The sequence below is a fragment of the Fusarium fujikuroi genome, chromosome FFUJ_chr06, assembly GCF_900079805.1.
Source record: "Fusarium fujikuroi IMI 58289 draft genome, chromosome FFUJ_chr06".
NCBI classification, from domain to species: Eukaryota; Fungi; Ascomycota; class Sordariomycetes; order Hypocreales; family Nectriaceae; genus Fusarium; species Fusarium fujikuroi.
Window position 1 is genome coordinate 3,601,643 of NC_036627.1, and position 21,067 is coordinate 3,622,709.

Genomic DNA, 21,067 nt, shown 5'->3' on the forward strand with positions numbered 1-21,067 from the left:
CTCAACGGCTCGTCTTTTCCTTTGAGAAAAAAAAAAGTGAGGTCGAATGTCTTTTTTATGCTTATATTGTACCTGCTTTGTAGGCTATTGCATGTACCATACAAGAAGGGCATTTCATAGATTTTGTAGAACAATGGCACAAGAGCTTTTCTCACTGGTCGATGCCCTGCAGGACCAGCATTTCGGCGTCTTGGGTGATGTGGACTATTCGCTGCTGTGAGACAAGCATGTTCATGCAGCGTCTGTATCGATGAAGCCAAACTTGTCAAAACCACTGATTTCCAAGGAAGACCGAAATATATATAGCATTTGAAGCGGAATTTACAAGATTCAGACACAGAATCTGCGCCGCGAATTTCCTCTACTATCCATGCCAATCATCCAGTGGTGAGTCGACCTTCGTGAATCAACGTATCACCTAGAAACTCATCATTTATATCCCCAGCGTAGGCTTGTTGAGCTTCGAGTCGTGCCCGGACATTACACAGCTCTGGGTTCCGCTCGAGACATTTATAAAAGGCATCAGCGGCATCTGAATGCTGGCCATTGCAACTGTCATACTGCAGCTAGTGTTAGAATACATAATGTTTGTTCAAGACAAGAAAAGACGTACCAACACGCCGAGGTTATACCAAGGCTCCCAGATATGAGCATTTAGCTCTACGGCTTTGGTCAGGGCGTCGAGGCAATCTCTACTTTGACCGATATTGAAGTATAGAATCCCAAGTGTGATCCAGAACGATGGACATCGGCTTTCTTGATATATCGCGGCTTGTAGGCATTGTTAGGCCCTTTCGTACTCTTCTGCTTTCATACATGCCCGACTTAGCAGGTACCAGTTCTCGGGGGTCGAGCTATCTAAAAAGTCTTAGAACGTCGGGCTGTAAGAAGTGTATTGAGTCTTATTACCTGATTCAACAGCAACTTCTAGATGATTTCTTGCAATATCAATTTGATCGACAGATCTAGTTTCCCCTATTGCAAGAAGCATTGCAAGGCCGACATATGCGTTTGCCATGGCGTGATTAGGGTCTTCGCCCAGTCGCCGATAGGCTTGCTCAATATCTTGTATAGGCTCTGCAGGTTGCAAGAGCTTACCCCTTAGAAAAGTTCCTATTTGCTCATCCATAGATATGGGAGGTAGCTGGGGGCCGAAACTTCCCTTGGTATTAGTTCGACTTGTGAATCGCTCCACTGGGTGGTGCGAGTAGGGAGCCTCATTGCATAGGCCGATTAATGGCGTCGTTGTGAAAGCTGTCTTTGAAGACCGGGAACAAAGATTGCTGTCCAATTCTCTGATCAGTAGAATGCCTATAACTGCGAATTTCATAGATTATGTCGCTCACCAAACTTGGCGGTCTTCGAACTCGAGGACTTCATCCTGAAGCATCCCGGCACACTTTGGGTTCAGGCATCTCTTGGAAGAGTGGGAACCCTTGAGTATTACCGCCTGTTCGATATGAAAGCCTGGTTTTATCATGGCCTCCCACGTCTCTTGGTCGACTCCCTTGCCAGTCTTCGCTTGCGTCACCGCGGAGAGATTCTGTGTGATGTAGTTCGCTCCGGGTCTTTTGTTTGCATACACAACGAACAAGAGAATTTCTCTAAAGGACTTTGACTATTAATCACTGCTTCTCAGTTGTTGAGGCCAGTTTAACTTACTTCACAGGTCCTACACGCCTGTAGTGGCAGGGCCCAGCTCTCTCCATGGACATCGTCTAGCTGGACAATGTCGAGCGTGAGATGAAGTGGTATGGCTTTAATGGCGCGTATCATACGTTTCATTTGCCCACGTATATCAAGTAGCATGCGCCTGGATTCTTGTTAGCATAGGTTGGTTTCGTGTTCCTGTCAGTAGGAACCCACGTGTTACGGCTTATCGCTTGCAGCATTCTTTTCGAGCAGTTTGCAAGACCACGAGTCAGTTAGCCAAAGAGCAAAACTCTGTAAGAGGGGTATGTACAAATTGAAAAGTTTCTTCATGTCTTGCATAAGATGAAACAAGTTTTGAACTTGCCGGGAAATGAAGATGGCCTGACGACGGACAACAGTCGTGCCTTATTCACATTTCAGCGTCATATGACGCATGTTTTGTTCAATAGAGGTCAAGCTTTGGTTGATCTCATCTGCCTGCTTCGAATGAATTTCCGCCTTCACACTGGCCTGCAATGCCAAAGCGTCGATTGTACTTTGGGTTTTGGATCTAATACTCAGGATATTGGACGCTTGTCCCGCTATGGCGTTTGTATGCTTTTCGATCAACAACGTCTGGTGATTCTCGCTAACCTTCATTTGTAGTACAAGCCGCTGGATCCGAGCCCTATCTCTAAGTCAATCGTTCGGGAACAGGTCTGAAATTTCCTAGGAAGCTCACGGTTGCTGAATACTCAACAGTGTGTTGATGGCGGTCATCTGGGACAGAAGAACCTTTCTGAGTCCCTCGACATCGGTTTGATCAATCATAGACCAGTGAAGTCTTGTCCCAATACTAACAAGACTTCTGGTTGTTCTGAAGTGACCCAAACTGCTTTCTTTGCTTCTCATCTTGTCAGCCACGGACTGTAAAGGTTGAACACAGTAGATAGCGATGGCTCTGATCTGCTCCAAAGTTTCGCACTCCGCATCACCCTCCGGCTTCAGGGACAAGACACGCTTCAAGGTACCCCGCAGTAGATCTAGTTCGGCACGGAGTTGTTGGAATTGCAGAGGTGCGTCCTTGTAATTTCGCAGCTCGATGGCAATACGCTCGAAGAGGCCTAGCACGGCGATAACGTCGCCGACACCGTATCCAAACGACATCTTTTTCACTAGCACTTTGCGAATGAGATTGAAAGATGAGTTTATCCACGATGAGAGGGAATCAGACAGACATTATATGTAGCACGGCTGGTTACATCCTCGTTATTTGAAACTTGCGTAACAAGGGCCATTGCATCAACGGAATGCAGGCGGCGATCGACGGAAAGGGACTTGGTATTGTCGCGTGCTTAGAATAGAGCAATGACAGAGTCTTGGATGGATAGAGGTGCTCTATTTCACAGCCAGGGAAGAAATAATTCAAGATGCTGATATGCTCCGCTCAATTTAATATTTAGTTGTTGATCATATATCTGTAAACCGTTTATCCTGGCTCGCGCTAAGAATCCTAGAGTGGTAGGCGCTAGCGGATCTATTTAAAGCTTTAACACGGGTTTCTTGTCAGATGAGTCAAGCGGCGTGGCTGAGCAGCCATGACCAACACGCTATAAAAAAGAGAGGAACCACTCGTAAGCAGAATGGACCTCGCACAATTGAAAACAACTCATCTCAGCAATACCAGCTACCGAAAACTGATCATGGAGGGATTTGAAGCTATCCCCGACGAGCTTAAGGCTCTATTGTCGCAGCATTTTCAAGTGGTCGCCACTCACTCTCAACGTCAAGACCAATGGTACAAACGCTCTTATCAATCCTTCGCAGCAGAACACGGCAATCGTGAACCACTTATCATTGTGCCACGCGAATCACGGGAAGAATGGGTTCCCCACGTCCGCCGTTTCGCCAAAACACTGGCCGCTAAAGTAGTAGCTGCGGGCGAAGCTCAGACTTCTCGGCCGAGAGATATTACCTCAGACTCAAAGCTTTTCTCAGACACAGTTCTCGATGCGATTCATAGCGTACCGCTCAGTCGAGCTGTAAAGGGGAGAGAACAGCTGCGACCAGTTGCGATGCAGATCACGCGATGGACATCAACGAACTCATATGTATTCAGCGGCACTGAACGGATCACGGGCATCAAGGGACTCATCGCAATCGGAGAGGTGGATGTACTGTTACGATTGGCAACGCTGCCGCAAACAAACCCACCTAAAGAACGTGAGATAGATCCATCGCGGTGGAGACATCTGAACAGAGACTGGCAGGATGTCATCGATGCTATCCTTTCCATTCTGTGGTTTCTCGGAGCCATGGAATCCTTTCGTGAAGACTTCGTCTCTGAAGATGGTTATAAGTACTGGGTCCCTATAGCATTCCACAGCTATCTTTCGCGCTTCCAGTCGTACATCGAAGCTCATGACGGCAAATTACCAAGCACGAATGAGGCAATCCAGAAAGAGATATCTCAATGCATGAAAGCCTTAGTTGCGGCACAAGTATTCTCTTCCAAGGCTGCTTTCGATCCCATCCAGTGGGAAGACCGCATCATGGATAGTTTCTTGTACATTCTTGGATTTGAGGCCTGGAATCGAAGCAGAGAGGGGGCTGGCTATCTGAACTGCGATCTGAATGTCACCAAGACTGCCAAGTCGCTTCGCAGTATCAGTCGAGGGGATGGTGATAACAATGTTGTGGAGGAGATGGCTGATGTCAAAAAACGGTCAGCTACAAAGCCAAGAGACCCCCTCAAGTTGAGAGAACCAAAGAAGGAGATGGCTCCTGAGGTGGATGACGATGAGGAACAGGAAATGGAGAAGTTGGCCGTCATAGAGACTAATGAAAAGGACTATGGACGGAAGAGAAGTATGAAGTACCTCACGAAGCATAAAGACAGATCCATAGGATAATGCAGTCAAAAAAACACTCGGTGATATTCTATATCACATCATTGGCAACTCTCAACAAACCATTAATCTCTTACTCTCTAGTGCACTCACTACTATGGTGAATGCTGGCCTCAACCTCCTCTGGCCAGAGCTGGATGTATCGCAAGTCGTTATCTAGCAGTCTACGGGAAACTTAATTATCCGAAATACAACTATTCTCACTCACCTCGGAGTCTTGAACCAGTTCACTAGAGAATTGGCCTTTCATGATGATCTAAAAGGCAGAATCGATCAAATCTCCGTTCAGGTAAGGGATATCGGTCTGCCTTCCGAAAAAGTCAAACTCGCTGGATCAGCAAGCATTGGATCAAAGACCAAGACTTTGAAACTCAACGTTAGCTGTGTACTTATTCAGGACAGCTGTGGAATGCTTTTCGTCCCATAGAAGATCGAGAATGTTGATCAAATTACTGAACACCTTGCTGGTGACTAAAACCAAGTGCGATCTTTGGATATACTGTTGACCTCTATAGGCACAAGACAACAGAAGCAAGGCCTTAACACAAAACCTAGCTCGCAAGTTGGATTTATAATCCGGAAAGCATCACGAGCTAGTGGTACTTACTACTTCTCATCCGTATTCCTCGCAGTTAATTTACAAGATTGGAAAGAGTATCTGTCATTCAGTGTTGGGAATATCGAAATCAAGACCAAAATCATCATCCTACGACCACCGAAGAAGAATCGAGCTGTACGCCTGGGGACATTCTTTTCCATTCCTATTAACACTAGCTCGACCAGGATTTTGGGCTCTATAATATACCTCAATATCAAAGGCAACAAGAAATCCTCAAATGTGTCATTCTTGGCTGAGCCCCTTGGATCCTCGAAAGACTACGAGTTCCAACCACTCTCAGGATCCAACACATGGAATTATTACCAATTACGCAACCCAAAGATTTAGGCTGGAAACAACGAGTTGTGTACGTACAGGTACAGCGGATCATCGAATCTTGAAAAACCCAGTCCAAAGCCCCGAAGATGTAAAGACACCCTCGGGGTCCAACGCCCTCTGCACCTCGATCAATCTCCTATGGTTTTCCTCACCGTAGCTCGCGAAAACGTCTTGTCCCTGGTTCGCATAATTAATGTAGATGAATGGATGAAAGACGCTAAGATTCTTGGCAGCTTTTTGAAAGTCTGCAGTAAAGTCATTTGCCAATGCATACGCGGCATTATCCATTGCGCTGTCGGTCCAGCTCAAGGAGAATAGATTGACTAATTCATCGTCAGCTCATTTTCACATCATTGCAAGGTGATGGCCTGGAGTAAACCAAGGTTGGGGGGTAATGCCTTACTGATAAGATGTCCCTCCACGTCAAGGCCGAGAGCGTTGCCGCCTCTTGCCTTGGACATTGCCATTGTCGCGGCAGGTATGGAATATGTGATCAGCTGTGGATTCAAACTAGTCAAGCCTCTTCCCTCCACAAGGCTCTTGACGATATCAAGGCCCTTCTTGCTCAAGTCTATAGATGGATAGTGCGTTATAGTGCTGAAGACATTTCTGTTGTTTTGTCTTTAGTCGCTCGAAACAACAAAACAATGGAGCTTTCTTACCTTGTTATCCCTAATCTTTGTTGCGAACTCGTGCTATTGGCAATACTGTTTATGCCCCCGGTGAGATTCCCCAATGCCGGGATGCTGTTCAGGCTATCAAATACTGGAGGGTACAGCATTGGCTCCCCGTATCTTTGGGTAGTTGAGATACTCCAGCCACTCTGTGCGGTATAGGTATACCGGTACTCCAGACCTACCGCGGTGTCTTCAGAGTCCTGGACTGCAAAGAGTCTCTCTGCCTCTTCAAGTACTCGACCCGTCTGGTCATCGCTAAAGGTACGCGAACCGGTATACACAGGACTCTGGGGAAACACGGTGATGTTGAACGATGTTACGATTCCGTAGTTGTTACCGCCGCCTCTAAGAGTATAGTATAAATCGGGATGCAAATGTTGGGATGCCGTCACAATCGTGGCATTCGGTAGAACAACCTTTCTGGGGGTCAGCGCTTCCATATCACGACAAGCAAAGCAACAGATTCTCTCACCTCGTACTCAAGGACATGATCCAGTGCCCATCCATGTTTTCCAGCGAGAACTGAGGTACCTCCACCAAGAGTGAAACCCCCAATGCCAACTTGGCCAACTCTTCCACCAATGTATGCCAAACCATACGGATCAAGAGCAGCAAAGACCTGGCGGCTGAGGGACCCGCCGCCCACGCGAGCTGTTGTTGCGTCACCTGAGACGACGGTACTGTTGATCAAGCCAAGGTCGATGGTAACACCACCGACGGAGACTGAGTCGTCCGGAAATCGCGAGTGGCCGCCGCATTTGACCGCGAATCTGCACCAGTTGTGCACAAGGACCTGCAAGACTCTGGAGACCTCGGTGGCAGATGCAGGCTGGACGCGACAGGTATAAGCGGTCTCTAATTGTTTCTGGTCCCAGATTGTGAAGTCGGGATCATCGTCGTGATAATGGAGTCTGCCTGGGAATTCGGAGGCTAAAGTCGCACACTACTCCGGTTAGTTGGAAGATCTGTACACTGTTATGATGCAATGCGTACGGCTTTTTCGCAGTTTGTTCCATCTCGCTGGGGAAGCAATCTGCTATTATTGACCCCCGTGTCTATGGTATTCGTCAATGTGAAGAATTGGCCGACTAGGTATAGAACTGTAAACTTCATTTTACTTCTGCTGTCAGTGATAAGCTCCTGAGAACCACATTCCACAAAACAATATTCTAGTTCTTGTTTTATATGAATCGTGTCTTCATACAGTCAGGGGTCGACTTTTGCCGCGCGTTCAGGATCGTCTGCCAAGAGTTCTTTACTGAGGAGATTGTCACCGTCGTGGAGCTTTTCTTACTACGCTGAGCCTTTGCCGAAACTTTAGACTAATGAGCCAAGGCAAGTCTAGCGTTGGAACTAATGCAAGCTGGTGACAGGTGCATGAATCTTCATTATGAATTACTACTTACAGTTAATCGCTTTATCGGCCTGAATTCTCTCAGCCTAGTCTAGTCCTTCTGCCATCCTTCTGCATATAATCGCACACTTACTTCGACTTTGACGCAACTTACCCAGTACTACTCCATATCCCCCAGCCATTTCGATCAATTATGCCTGAACTCACCAGCCTTGATCACCGGCTCCTCCTGCAATCCGGTGTCATCGGCGATAAGGATAATTGGTCCGGTGTAGCCGATTCGGTGAAACGGAAAAAGATTCAAAATCGCATCAATCAGCGGTCCCACCGTAAGCTCGTCGCCATCTACAAGCGGTCCTGTGAGGTATCCAGCTGCGCTAACATTTGCCTCGTAGGTGCTCGTCAACGGCAGAAACCGTCGCCTTCCGCTCTCGACCCCTCGACAGCCGTGCCCACGCCCGCCCACCTTAATGTAGCAACCATCCCGGCCTTGATCAGCGCTGTCCTGAATCACGAAATAGACCTCAAGATGCTCATAGACAAAGTCAGCATACTTCAGTTGCATTCGTGGGACAATCAAGCCATAATTCGTGTATTCGAGACGATTGTGAGCCACGACAGAAGAACTGGGATGGTCAGGTTTAATATGCTCTCCAGCCTATCTCAGTTCAATTTTTCTCGTGCGTTAATTCTGAATGCAGACGTTTTTGGCCTTTCTGCTGATCACATGCACGATGATGCCTGCTCACTATTCGTCGTTGCTGGGCCTTGGCCCGATAGCATAAATCTCAACACGGAGACTTTGCCTCATGGTCTTCGGCCGACCCGTCTTCAATATCGCACAGAGCACCATCCTTGGATAGATCTGCTCCCCGTAGCTCAGCTCCGCAACAACATACTTGAGCGAAGAGTTGACTCCTATGACGAGGAGGGTCTATGTCGTGCCTTTACGGGGCGTGGTCACGGCCAAGGCCCTGGGGTGATCGTCTGGCGCGAACCGTGGGACCCTAGCGGATGGGAAGTCACGGCAGAGTTTGGTCGATCATGGGGCTGGATCATTTAAGGCTGCTTCGACCTCTTCCGGTCTACCAATATGTGGCGCTCTTGAAGAGGCGAGCGTCCTCTGTTTAGGTCACAATGATGGCAAAGCTTCGTAAGCCCACAGATAGGTTTTGGATTTGGACTGCGTTTCGCTTGTATTCTAATGCCTAAAATTAAGAAAACTCAACTTAGATCTTGGAAAACCGTCAAGATAACCAAAGTGAGGCATGATTATCAATGAGCCGCTATGAATCTAATGACCCACCAATTGTTGCATATTGGCAGCGAACCTCTCCCCGATCGGCTTAGTACCGTTTACAATCTTGCGCACTGCCTTTTCCTCTTCTTCCGTCAAGACGACGGCCCGAGATGCCCAGTTTTCTTCCAAACGCGAAACTTTCGTCGTGCCTGGGATGGTGATAAGCCCCTGCGCTGCTACCCATGCCAGTGCAATCTGCGCAACTGTGCAGCCCTTCTGTGTAGCTAGGTTCTTCATCTTATTCACAATTGCCTTATTATGATAGAAATTCTGACCTTGAAACTTTGGGACTGTTATTTTAAACCTTAGCCTTCCGTTCGATGATGCTTCAGCTCGCTTGTGAATAAGGTAGCCTACCGGTGCGGCGGAAATCATTAGGGGCAAAGTCGTCCGGAGACTTATAATCAAACTCATCTACAAGCCAGCCGTGTCCTAGAGGACTGAATGCTACAAAAGCTATCCCCAATTCTTTAGCTGTCTCGATAAGACCGTTTGTTTCGTGTATCGTTTCGAAGGCAGAGTACTCGGCCTGGACGGCATCGATCTTGGCGACTTGAATGTATTAGTACTACTAAACTTTGCTGGCACTGCACTATGTATACGCACCTGAATGAGCTTTGCGCAAGGTCGCCGCAGAACATTCGGATAGGCCAATGTATTTGGTCTTTCCAGCACGGCGCAGTTCATCGAGAGCACCAATGGACTCCTCGAGTGGCGTATCTCGATATTGTTAGCGCTGATGGAAATAAGCATAGATGTAGTGTTTCAACGTACTGGGGTCAATTCTGTGCAGATAGTACAGATCCGGAGTGAAACCAAGTCTCTCGATTGTCCCTTCAATGTATTCCTTGATATGAGCTGCTGAGTTGGTCACGGTTCGCTGAGGCGAGAACACGTCAAATCCGCATTTCGACGCTACTATACCGCAACCTCTCGTCAGCAACCACGCTTAATACAGTACTAGGACACTATTATGCTCACTAAAGAGTTTTTCGCGAACGTTGTGCTTCTTGATGAAGTCACCAAGCAACTTTTCATTTGCGCCGTTCTTGTAAGCGACCTGGGGCCCGCAGCAATCAGCAACAATACCTTCACCAGCCGTCATTCAGTAATATACATACAGCAGTATCCCAGAACGTACAGCCAAGCTCCACCGCTTTCATAAGGACTGGCTCAGCCTGTTCGAGGTCAAGATCGCTGCCCATGGCTGAATTCAAACCCATAGCCCCGAAGCCAGGCACTGGGATTTGCTTGTCGCCGAATGGCAGTGTGTTGACCATCTTGAGTTGTGTGCGGTTAGAGATACTTCGTTCTCTGCGAGGGAATGAAAAATTTCAAGTAGGAAATGAACAAGGAGAATCCTGCCTACCACAACCGCCTTGGTTTTATACCTGTCCAGATCAGCGGCAGGATGTATGCGGCTTCACGCTCTTACCAAAGTAATCGTTAGCGCGTATCGATTCCATGGGCTCCACTTCCCATGGATACGGGCCGAACAAATCATCGAGCCTGCAGACAGAAAGGAAGAAAGACTTCCCCTAACCGGTTACAGTAGTAGGCTTGAGCCTCTTTTCCAGATCCTACCAAGCCTGACGCGCTTGTCAGCCGCGTGCATTAGAGCAGAGAGTGGGGTCTTGAACGGGTGGGATATGGCAACATGTAACATCGTTCCTCGCGGCAAACAGATGCATGAATTGAGTTGTCATACATGTGCTCAATTTTTAGGCCGTACAAGCTGCTGTAGAAATCGTAAGCGAGTCGTAGATACCAGTTTGATGCCGTCTTGACGTGGCTATGACGTGTTTGGTGGTAACTGCATATTCCTTGGTAGAATACCGGCATATCTGGCGATACCTCTGCCGTAGTCTGATCTAGATTAAGCTTGGCGCCTGAAGTTTCTTGTCTGGGCTGTATGTCTGCGTATTTGAGCTAGCTCCCGAAATTCGGGAACAAATCTTCATCATAGTTTCCAAGCCCTTGTGAATATAGCGTCCCTAAATCGATTCCACTCACGGTCTTCACCACCTTCATGCGCTTGTCGGTCTATGCTACGAAAAGGAAATAACCTCCTGAAGTATAAATGCCGGAACACTAATGCGTTCGGGTTTCGCAATTTCCAACTTGTAAAGATACATAAAGTCTCTACAGTTCGCGGAGATATCGCTCCACTCACAACTTGCTGTCCATTGAAGATCCAAATACGGCACTTGGTATAGTTTGAAGCTTTTCATGTGTGTCAATATGTGCCAGTCACCAAGATGTTTACTGTATAACCCCCTATAGTTCCATCGATGCTCCACGATGGGATTTAGAGACCTCATCCCAACAAACAGCCGATCAGCAATCCCAGTGGGTCAAGATCGAGGAATTTCCATTTACAAGTGGGTTGATCCGAAAGGTCGTCTAATCAAGGCAAGATATATCGCCGATCCCCCTAAATGAACGGAGTCTACCGATTTGGTCTATGGAGAGATGAGTCCTTGAGCGAAGACACCGAGTACGCTCAGCAGTGCCGCGATTAACGACAACATCACCGATCTATTCTGGTTTACTCAAGCGGGCCGCATCTCAGGGGAGTATGTTGAGGATGGAGACATGCGGGGGAATATCTCTAGACTCTGGGCTGGAGGCACTGATGCCTTGAGTGCTTCATCGACCTCTTCCGTTGCAGCTCTAGCCAGCCCATCTACTAGCACAAGGCTTTGATGGATCACAAAGGAAATTTTTGTTCAGATGGCGGTCCGCTTCGAAGGAAGATGCTGGATCACTGAAATGGCATGTGTCAGTATTGTTGCTAGGCCAGGTTGTGCTAACGTAGAATCGGAGATCGCTGCTGTGTTGCTTAGTGAAGACGACTTGAGGCTCTGGTGGATCGCAGGAATGGGTGAGCTAAAGCATGCCAGGACAATGTCAACAAAAGACCAAAACCGCTCTTAGACTTGCCAACTGCTCCTTCCAGCTGGCACCGTAACGAGGAAAGGCAGAAAGGCCATTGCAGCCGTAGCTATGTCCGGATAAGAAATGCGAGTTTGGTTTACTAACAATCATGGGATCTTGTCCAGTATGAGGGGCCAACAACAGACTCTAGAAGCTTGAGGTGATATAGGTGTTTCGATATAGCATTTTCGTCTAGTTTCAGATATATGGTAATTCCATTTTAATGGTTTCATGGCTTATGAACTGCAATAAGCTCCATTGATCTATCGCCAATCTCCCTCTGCAATCCACTGCTTCTGAAACGCCCTGAAGTGCTTCTGCTTCCCCATCATCGCAATACCCTCAATCTCCTCAGACGTCAGCTTGAAGCTCCACACATTCCTCATATAACTCTTTAGCCTCTCCTCGCTCGAGCTCGTTGTGATAACCACAATATCCTGATCAATACACCAGCGCAACGCAATATCCCCTTCAGTGACACCATACTTCTTGGCCAAGTTCTCATAAAGAGCGTCTACAGGACCTGGCCTTGCGCGTATAATAGCCGTTAAAGGCGCATATGCCGATATAGCTATGTTTTTCTTGCGATGGTACTCTATGAGATTACCATGCTGTAGATAGGGATGGTACTCGATTTGGTTGATTGCTGGTGGGATTTTGGCTGTGGCGAGGATGGTCTCAAGATGCTCTTGTATGAAGTTAGACACGCCGATGGACTTAGCCTTTCCAGACTCTTTGATGAGTTCGAGGGTAGCCCAAGCTTCCTGTAAATCTTCAGGCTTCTCCGCGAAGAACGGTGCGTGGATGAGGTACAAATCCACATAATCAAGCCTAAGTTTCTTCAACGAGGTATCAAAAGCGTTCTGTACGTCGTGCTTCTTCCAGCCGTTGAGCTTGGTGACAACATAGAGCTTTTCCCGCGGAACGCCGGATGCTCTGATAGCTGCCCCGAGCTCCTCCTCGTTCCCGTATGCTAGAAACATATGAGAGGAGGCACGAGTGAACAGACTATTGGAAAAACATACATGAAGCACCGTCGAGGTGATAGAACCCACTCTTTATTGCATTCAACGTATAGTTGAACGCGTTCTCGTCGTAATCGGTTCTCCCTCCCTTCTTGAAGTTTGCAGTTCCTAGACCGTACGCTATCTATTTCACGTTAACTCCAGGTAGAGTACATAATAATTAGACATAGCTGACCATTGGAATTTCGTTTCCATCGTTAAGCTTGATGGTGGGTAGAGCCAAAGTAGTATTGGTGGAATTCATAGTGCAGTCGTCAAAGCTCGGTTGGCGCTGGGCAGTTTCTCGTTGTTTCTGGGAGGTGGTGTGACATCAAAAGTAATAAAATACAGTGTATATATCCTCTGTCGATCAACTATCTCCGTCCGTTCGTCCGTTCAACTACCGATATCATCATCCTCCGCCTCCCCGCAAGCAGAGGCCTCGGTTCGAGTGATGGTCCACCTCCAGGAGTGACATATCACAATCTCTAGGACCGAAAGGCCGGGAAGAATTGTGTACGTGTCTAGGCGTGGCCTTGGATACAACGCATGCTGCATGTCACGTCATTTGGGTCACAATCTGATATATCACTTAAGTTACTGTCGGCAATTACGAATCACCAAAGATGGATGGCTCGTGTAACACGAGTTCTGTCTCCACACTTAGAAGTTCCTTCGACTATCTACACTAACTATTGGACCAACCATCATCTTAATTTAGCACATAGTACTCTCCTCTTGACTCCCTCAAAGTCCTCCCGGTACCCATGAATCGGAACCTGTTGACTGATCTATACTCAATTTCAAAATCCTCAGTTCTAAAGGTCTCGAGGATTTCTAACAGAAGTGTTCCCATATTAGTAAGCGTGAATCTAGACGCAGACAGGAAGTGAGGGTACACTTTACCTCTAAAATGATGGCGGCTTCCACCGTAAACTGCCGTGACGTGTCCTTCTTTCTTTCGATTCTTGTACCAGCTTCTACATGACCCAGTCCACACCATCCGCTTCAGCAGTTCTTGCAGGTAGACGTTGTAATCATCCAGAGCCTTCTGGCTGACACAGACTGACCTGTTGTAATGTCAGTTTAGCCGATCATATCATGTAGACTCGGCATACGGAGTATACTTGATATCTTCGGTTGCAATCTTCCTACACCACTTCAATATCCATTTCGCGACACAAAACACGCTGTCTAGAAGCGAACCATGACCCACTGCGGACTATCAGTAATGCAACCCTACCAATTTAAAGTTCACTTACCTGGACTATTCGGTCCAATGAAGATAAAGTAATTCGGCATATTCGCCGCTGCAACCCCAAAGTACGCTTCCGGCGACTCCCCCCACGCTTCATGGAGCTGATAACCATTGCGCCCCTGCACCGTCCACGAACGGCGGAAACTTGCGTCAAATCCGGTTGCGCAGACGATAATGTCAAAGTCAGTATAGTCTTGTGTGGTTTGAATCCCTGATTCGGTGATCTGAACGATTGGATCAAAAGTGACACGTGTGTTATCCTGACGGAGAGCTTCAAGGTAACCATCACCTGGTGTTGGTCGTCGACATCCGTATTCGTAATCTGGAATTAGCTTCTCGCACAGCTCTTTGTCATTACCGAGGCGTTCTCGCATACGGTTGTATGCATTCTCGAGAGCGGCTTTTTGAGCGGCTGTGTCTTTAAAGAAGACGTTCCAAAAGTTGTCTTGGCTGTATGAAACTTAGCAAGAATCTTGATATCAGTGCTACTACAAACCTGTTTTCGATCTCCTTTCGAAACTTCCACAGCGAGGCTGTATTTTCCCGAAACTTCTTCTTTTCCTCTTCTGTAAAAGCAAAGTTTGTGCCGTCTTTTGTGAGTTCTGAGGCATAGTTGGCGAATATCCATGTTGGCGTACGAACATAGGTTGTCAGTTGAGCAGCGGTCTTTTGCAGGTGCGGGAGGACTTGGACACCAGATGACCCGTTTCCGATAACTGCAACCTTTTTGCCTGCCACGTTGATAGAAGGGTCCCTGAGATTTTAGAGTCAGAGAAACGGCGATAAGGGGAGTAGATAGATGTACCAATCTGCAGTATGGACGATATGTCCTTTGAAGTCATGGAGACCAGGAATATCAGGCCAATGCCAGTTGCTAACGCCGTCAGTTTCTGATAGCTTAATTGAACTCGCTGTAAGCATACTTGAGAAACCCCGAACCGTCGATCAATACATCACATTCGTCCTCTTTTTCCTCGCCGTCTTGAAATAACTTCAGATTCCATTTTCCTGTAACCTCATTCCACATGGCATCTGTCACTTTCGATTGAAATCTGACATTCTCAGCTAAGCCATACTTATCTGAAGTTCTCTTGATATAGGCCCAGATTTCCGGCCCTGAAGCATAGAAGCTGGACCAATCTGGATTTGGCTCAAACGGAAAAGTGTATATGTGCGCTGGAACATCACACTGAGTTTGTCAGTCAACTATCCCTGCTGCGTCTTTGTATGGGAAACACGCACTGCCACACCAGGATATCGATTAACAAGCCACGTTCCACCAACATCGTGGTTCTTGTCATAAATAGTCAGGTCGATGAACCCTTGAAGTGATTCGTTGTACTTTGCTTCATAGGCTAACATGAGACCTGAAAAGCCGGCCCCAACACAAACGATGCGTATGTTTCGGGGCTTGTATGCGGGCTCATCTAGCAGAGGGACCCAGTTTCTCGCAATTTGTGCCTTGTTTTCCGCGGTAGCTTGGACTCTCATTTTGGCGTGATCTCAATTTCAGATAGAATTATGTAAGATGGGCGCCGTTACGCAAATTGTAATACTAGGACAGCCTGAGCCAAAACAGGCAGGATATTATATAGTTCGTGCCTATTTTACACGGCATGAGATGAACTTGACTATGTAAGAGGCGCAAGATATATGCCGTATACGGCTAGGAAGGCGACGTCCGTGTTCAGCCGAGTCCTTAGTGCAGCTGTCCGTCATTCTCTGTCACGGGCGAACGGCGCGGGCCGAAATGCCTCGGCTCCGAAATACGCGCCAACACACATCATATCACGTCTACATCAGGAAATAGCTGCAGCCAGAAGGATTTCGATCCGAGAGAATAGAGTTTAGACAACTAACACCTGCATAATCGGCGGAGAACAGGTCCTGGCCAGGAGCTGGTGGGGAACAGATTGCGTGGCCATTTCTAAGCGATACGACACTGACAGGGGGCGGGACGGCTCGCTCGGCCCCCCATTATTCGCATTAGTGTGAGCCGAGGCTAGCCTATCTCCACCTAGGCCGAGTGGAAATTCCTCTTGTCTCTATTTCTTGAAATTGGGCGGGGGAATCCGGGGAAACTGGGGGAAACTGATTGTCGATCTTTATGAGGAATCGATATCTTGGCTTACTGCTATAGGTAGGTCTGTATGCATGACGTCGTATTGGTATGTTATCCGTCATATTCTGAGTCATGAAATTAGCTGAGAGATAAGAGTCTGTCTTGGAATATGTCAGAATATCAAGGTTCACAATCCTATGTTAGTCACAGTGGCTCATAATGGCAGCAACTGGGGGGAATTCAACAGCGGGGATACAGCCTGAACATTCATGGTCTTTGGATGAGTTGATGGGTCACAAAACGTGGTTTCCCGTTATTTTGATTAATGACGAATACTGAAAGAGCATTGCAGTCACTGTGCAAGCTACTAACGGCTTGCCATTCCATAAAATCATGATAGGACTGTAAGTGATGAATAATCTGAAACATACGTAAAACCCGCAACGCGGAACCGCAATGATCTGACTTTAACCATTACCATACCCTCCATAGCAACGATAGTAGTTCAGAGGAAAGTTTAACCGGCAGATCATCTACCGAGAATGATCTGATTCTTACAGATAGCTATCATGGTGAAAGCCTGTTCCTGCGATCAGCGTTGCGGCTCAAAACACGGCGGGGGCGGTAGATAATTCTCCTTTCATCCACAACAACCATCACAAGACCCTCCATAATCCCATTATGGCAACTATTCGGGCCATGCCCGCGCGGTAGTTGAATAGAGTTTTCCTGATAGTAACCATCACGGCAGCTGTACCCCTCAGCAAGAGCGTGGGCAGAACCTCAAGGGTCGAAACCAAGGAGGTAATTGATGCGAATTCCACGGCGAGAGCCATCACGAGGTTCTTCATCCCGAAGGAGGAGAAGCTTACGACACGGCTTAGGCGGAGATGCGCACCTATTCGAGCATGAGAAATTTTGGAGCTGTGGATACGGTGGTATGTACGACGCCGTTGGGATGCATCTTGATGCTGGGATCAACATCCTCCAGTCAACCGAAGGTCCTCAAGTTGTTGACGAGCTTGGGGAGGTTGATGATCATGATTCTTGTGGTGGTATGGGATCCACTGGGATAGCATCAATTTCACTGCGGTAATGGCGGAATGGCTCGAGATAGACGTCGGCGAACAGATCAGGAAATGCCTCCTTTCCATCCATGAGAGGGAACTATTACTCTATGAGGGAACAAAATCAAAGACGTGTATATAAAGGGCCCTAGGACCCAGGTTAGCTACTCATTATCATCAACAACAATTCCATCATCGTATCCAATATTACTCAACTGTCTTCTCACCATACAAGGTGCAATCTTTCAACCTCCATTACTATATCAAACTCCGTATGTAAAAGTTCACAGCGTACTTCATCTCGACTTCTTTCTAACCAACATCTCAGAACCAAACCACAAAAATGCAGCCCCGTCTTGAACGTCTCCAGCCCATGCTCGGCAACCCTCTCTTCGAGAGCATCCTCTGGGGCCATGAATACGACCTCTCCAAGCTCAACAACGATCTCCGCCAGAGAATCGAATCAGGCCAATTCAAGCGTCTTGTCTTTTACGGCATGGGCTGCTCCTCTGTCGTCTCTGATATCGTCAAGGGCTTTTTCCTCAACGAGAAGATTCCCCTTCACGTTCAGGTCATCAACGACTATGATCTCGACTGGTTCGTTGACCGCAATGTCATGAAGGACCCCACTACGCTGGCTATCATTGTCTGCTACAGTGGCTGGTCTGTTGAGCCTTGTTTGTTCTTTGAGACTATGCGTGAGATGACCGGGAACAAGAACTTGATTGTTCTTTCTGGTGGTGGAAAGATCCAACATTTGTGTGAGGAGCACAACACCTCTATCATCCTGTACAAACTCCGCCACGCGGATCGCGAATATCCTCTTTACCACGTCCAGCAGTTCTTCTCCATTTTCCTGGACCTCTTCCACAAGCTCAAGCTCACACCTTCTTCTTACCACAAAGAGCTTCAGGACTCAGTCAACTTCTTGAAGACTGAGTTCAACGATGCTACGTTGAAGAAGGCTCAGGCTATTGCTGAGAGGTTGAAGAACAGTCGTATTGCGCTGCTTAGCACTGCTGATTGGTACGTCACGCTTCTGAAGCAGACGACTATGTTCTTCAATGAGATTGCCATGGTTCCTACGCACCGAAACCTCCTGCACGAGTTCTCGCACACTGAAGTTGCGGCTTACTCCAACCCCTCTGAGAAGCAAGCTATCATCACGTTCCTTGACTCCAACGCAGATCAGTACACCAAGGACAAGGTCAAGACTCTTGAGGGTCTGTTTGGCAGCAAGGACGTTCCGCAGAACAAGAACATTGAGTTTATCAACATTGATCTCAACCAGGACAACTTCTTCAAGAAGTTCTTCTACGGTCACTTCTTCACGGTCTACGTGGCGTACTACTTGGGTATTCACTCGAATGTGGAGGGACGAGATTTGATCTCGATTGCTGCGAAGAACCCCGTGGTGGAGCCAGCGAAACATTGAGCTGCACCCCAAGTGTGTTGATATCCCCGCTGAGCTCAAAGGCTAGATGGGCGATGTCCTGATGGAGCTGAGTGTATTGCAGGATGGGTGGATACGCGACGGTTTCTCACTTTTCAACAAAGTGAGAGCTGTCAAACAGGAATTGTTTAATGTCTTCTGCGCAGCTGTCACACTCTGTCATTCTCTTTTGTGAATTGAAACTTGTATAGTCGTTCCTTTAACTAGTTTCAATACAGCAATGACAGTCTTTTCACCATGAGAAATTGGGTGATTCATTACACCGAAGCCTCTTTATGGGAGCTGGGCAAGTAATAGTCATTTTTACTTGTCATATTTAACTATCAATATATTTATCTATCAATATATTTATCTCAGGTGGAAAAACCTGCATGGGTGTTATTTGTGGAAGGAAGATACCTAAAGTTCAACCTTGGATCCAAGAAACGATTCCGTATAAAATCTCAGACTTCGCTATAAATACGTGGCCAAGTCGAGTGAAAAAGGCCAGTTACGCGTTTGACTTGGGTTCCATCCTCTATGTTCCGCAACTATCTACATAATGCGCTTCTGAAATATCGACTTCATATGCAAATACATGTCCATCAACCACGCTACAAACACCAAGATAGTCATAACAGTAGCAACCCATGATATGGCACTGGATTCTAGTTCCTCCCCAATATACACCGTAGCAATCGTGAACCCAACATTGGGAAAGACAATCGCCCACCAAGGAAGCGCAAAACTCATCTGCTGCCGAGACTTATCCCCGCGGAGCTTCGAAACCAAAATAGGCACGTGCGCAACCGCGGCAATTGCGAAAAGCCAAAAGGTAAATAACCAGAGAAATATTCCTACCCACAACGCCATAATGTTGAGCGTCTCTGCTGCGGTGGGATGTTTCGCAAAGTATCCGTGCCCATCTGGGATTGCTTTTGCGCAGCCGATCAGGGCTATGATGGTATAGCCTGCAGAACCGACGGAGATAAAGAGGCCTGGTCTGAGATTGACAGGACCGAGGCCGTTGACGAGAAGGTTGCCGACAAAGTGGGGAAGAAAAAGGAGACAAAGGATCCAGCCGAGACCCTCGAACGCAATTCCAGCAACTATGATGGGTATTCGTTCTGATGGAGGTTGATCGGCTGCGATTACCGACGCGACAGTTCCGGTAAGCATAGCGTTGTAAATCATCAGAAACATCGGAGAGCTCATGCTACCAGGTGCAAACGGCGCGAGAGAAAACATAACCACAAAGATGACAACGTTATACGTCAGCGTAATAGCACCATAAATCCAAAACAGAACCCGGACGGTATCGACAAGCCAAGACCCAGCGTGAGGAACACCAAAACTCTGTATGCCCATAATGATCGTCGCCATCGAAAGCCACAGCGAGCCAGTAAAGTACGCTTCAGGCGGTTTCGTCACGGATTTGAGTAAACTAGCCGGTCTCCGAACAAACCGACATATCATTGCTGTGCAGAAGAGGATGAACAGAACAAGATTGAGGATAAAGACCACGACGCCAATGGTATGTAAACCGCGAAATGAATACGGGCTCTTGGATAGCATCAAGGCCACACCGCCTGTAGACTGCGTGCAAGTAAAGTTGCCCCATGTAAAGCGATCGACGAGTGAGACGGCGCGTTCATCTTTAGGTTCAGGATTGTTGGGCTGGGTCGCGGATTTGGGGAGTTCGTCTTGCAGCATGGCGAGTCTACGGTAATTGAAGGTCAATCATGGGGGGGATGAGAAAGGGGTGTTGGAAGTTGGCAGATTAGGAGGGGTAGCTTGGCGTGTGTGCTGAAGTGAAGTCAAGGTCAGTATTTATATCCGTGCCGTGCAGGACCAACGCGCGGGAGACAAGGATTGTGGGTCCAAGACGCCGAGGCATTTCAGATCTTGATTTTGTTGCTCGGCCAATCGGGTTTTTGGAATTAGTATCCACGGCGCCCACTTAATCTCGCCAGCGATGAAAAAATCTGGGGTTCTACGGGCAGCGCGAAAGACCAGTGTTGGTCCTCATTACTATAGCTGTCTGCAGGTGACCAATGATAAAGTATTATGGTTAAATGAATTTACAATTAGATAACTGAACATAAATAATTTTCGTTTCCGAAATCTAGGATATTGTTGGAATATGTAAGAGTAAATTACAGAACGTTATTATCAAGGCATTTGTCACGTTAGTGCTAGCTCAATCCAGTTATGCGCAAATGCGAAAAACGAAGAGAGGTCTCTCTCAGCCGCAGAGTTCTGGTCTCTCTAGCCTATCACTGGCTAGCAACGTGCAACCGTGCGTAGAACCTGATTCGGCTGTCCATTGGGTTCAAATACAAGCAATGCCCCGCATTGTATGACAATCAGTTCACCGACTTCACTGCTCTTCGTAATATTTACTTGATTAAAACAGGCTCAGCTACAAACTACTATGACGTCCACTCAAAGCTGTACAGAGCCCGATGCAGAATCCAAGTTCCTGCCTATGGACCAGT

General features: G+C 47.4%; 9 protein-coding genes; 3 read left to right on the forward strand and 6 right to left on the reverse strand.

Moving 5' to 3' along the window:
• Window positions 1–377: 377 nt before the first annotated feature.
• Window positions 378–2,799, reverse strand: FFUJ_06457 (uncharacterized protein; the record flags this gene model as incomplete). XM_023579785.1 has 7 exons in its annotated part: window positions 378–560; window positions 614–771; window positions 817–858; window positions 910–1,283; window positions 1,347–1,612; window positions 1,663–1,813; window positions 2,375–2,799. The coding sequence occupies 7 exons, from the start codon at window positions 2,797–2,799 to the stop codon at window positions 378–380; spliced, it is 1,599 nt and encodes a 532-aa protein (XP_023432558.1).
• A 476-nt stretch (window positions 2,800–3,275) lies between these two features.
• Window positions 3,276–4,544, forward strand: FFUJ_06458 (uncharacterized protein; the record flags this gene model as incomplete). Its single annotated transcript, XM_023579786.1, has 1 exon — window positions 3,276–4,544. The coding sequence occupies one exon, from the start codon at window positions 3,276–3,278 to the stop codon at window positions 4,542–4,544; it is 1,269 nt and encodes a 422-aa protein (XP_023432559.1).
• A 982-nt stretch (window positions 4,545–5,526) lies between these two features.
• FFUJ_06459 (related to 6-hydroxy-d-nicotine oxidase) lies at window positions 5,527–7,268 on the reverse strand (the record flags this gene model as incomplete). XM_023579787.1 has 5 exons in its annotated part: window positions 5,527–5,801; window positions 5,882–6,087; window positions 6,141–6,571; window positions 6,628–7,098; window positions 7,149–7,268. 5 exons carry the CDS (start codon window positions 7,266–7,268, stop codon window positions 5,527–5,529), a joined length of 1,503 nt encoding a protein of 500 aa, XP_023432560.1.
• A 434-nt stretch (window positions 7,269–7,702) lies between these two features.
• FFUJ_06460 (uncharacterized protein) lies at window positions 7,703–8,572 on the forward strand (the record flags this gene model as incomplete). XM_023579788.1 has 2 exons in its annotated part: window positions 7,703–7,838; window positions 7,905–8,572. The coding sequence occupies 2 exons, from the start codon at window positions 7,703–7,705 to the stop codon at window positions 8,570–8,572; spliced, it is 804 nt and encodes a 267-aa protein (XP_023432561.1).
• A 231-nt stretch (window positions 8,573–8,803) lies between these two features.
• On the reverse strand, window positions 8,804–10,089 carry FFUJ_06461 (related to pyridoxine 4-dehydrogenase; the record flags this gene model as incomplete). XM_023579789.1 has 6 exons in its annotated part: window positions 8,804–9,099; window positions 9,167–9,361; window positions 9,416–9,529; window positions 9,584–9,724; window positions 9,791–9,869; window positions 9,931–10,089. 6 exons carry the CDS (start codon window positions 10,087–10,089, stop codon window positions 8,804–8,806), a joined length of 984 nt encoding a protein of 327 aa, XP_023432562.1.
• Window positions 10,090–12,009: 1,920 nt separating this feature from the next.
• On the reverse strand, window positions 12,010–13,015 carry FFUJ_06462 (related to aldo-keto reductase YPR1; the record flags this gene model as incomplete). XM_023579790.1 has 3 exons in its annotated part: window positions 12,010–12,719; window positions 12,772–12,895; window positions 12,947–13,015. The coding sequence occupies 3 exons, from the start codon at window positions 13,013–13,015 to the stop codon at window positions 12,010–12,012; spliced, it is 903 nt and encodes a 300-aa protein (XP_023432563.1).
• A 447-nt stretch (window positions 13,016–13,462) lies between these two features.
• On the reverse strand, window positions 13,463–15,499 carry FFUJ_06463 (monooxygenase-like protein; the record flags this gene model as incomplete). XM_023579791.1 has 7 exons in its annotated part: window positions 13,463–13,820; window positions 13,869–13,965; window positions 14,013–14,458; window positions 14,505–14,762; window positions 14,814–14,882; window positions 14,932–15,197; window positions 15,251–15,499. 7 exons carry the CDS (start codon window positions 15,497–15,499, stop codon window positions 13,463–13,465), a joined length of 1,743 nt encoding a protein of 580 aa, XP_023432564.1.
• A 1,981-nt stretch (window positions 15,500–17,480) lies between these two features.
• Window positions 17,481–18,572, forward strand: FFUJ_06464 (uncharacterized protein; the record flags this gene model as incomplete). Its single annotated transcript, XM_023579792.1, has 1 exon — window positions 17,481–18,572. The coding sequence occupies one exon, from the start codon at window positions 17,481–17,483 to the stop codon at window positions 18,570–18,572; it is 1,092 nt and encodes a 363-aa protein (XP_023432565.1).
• A 552-nt stretch (window positions 18,573–19,124) lies between these two features.
• Window positions 19,125–20,282, reverse strand: FFUJ_06465 (related to C4-dicarboxylate transport protein mae1; the record flags this gene model as incomplete). Its single annotated transcript, XM_023579793.1, has 1 exon — window positions 19,125–20,282. The coding sequence occupies one exon, from the start codon at window positions 20,280–20,282 to the stop codon at window positions 19,125–19,127; it is 1,158 nt and encodes a 385-aa protein (XP_023432566.1).
• Between the last annotated feature and the right edge of the window lie 785 nt (window positions 20,283–21,067).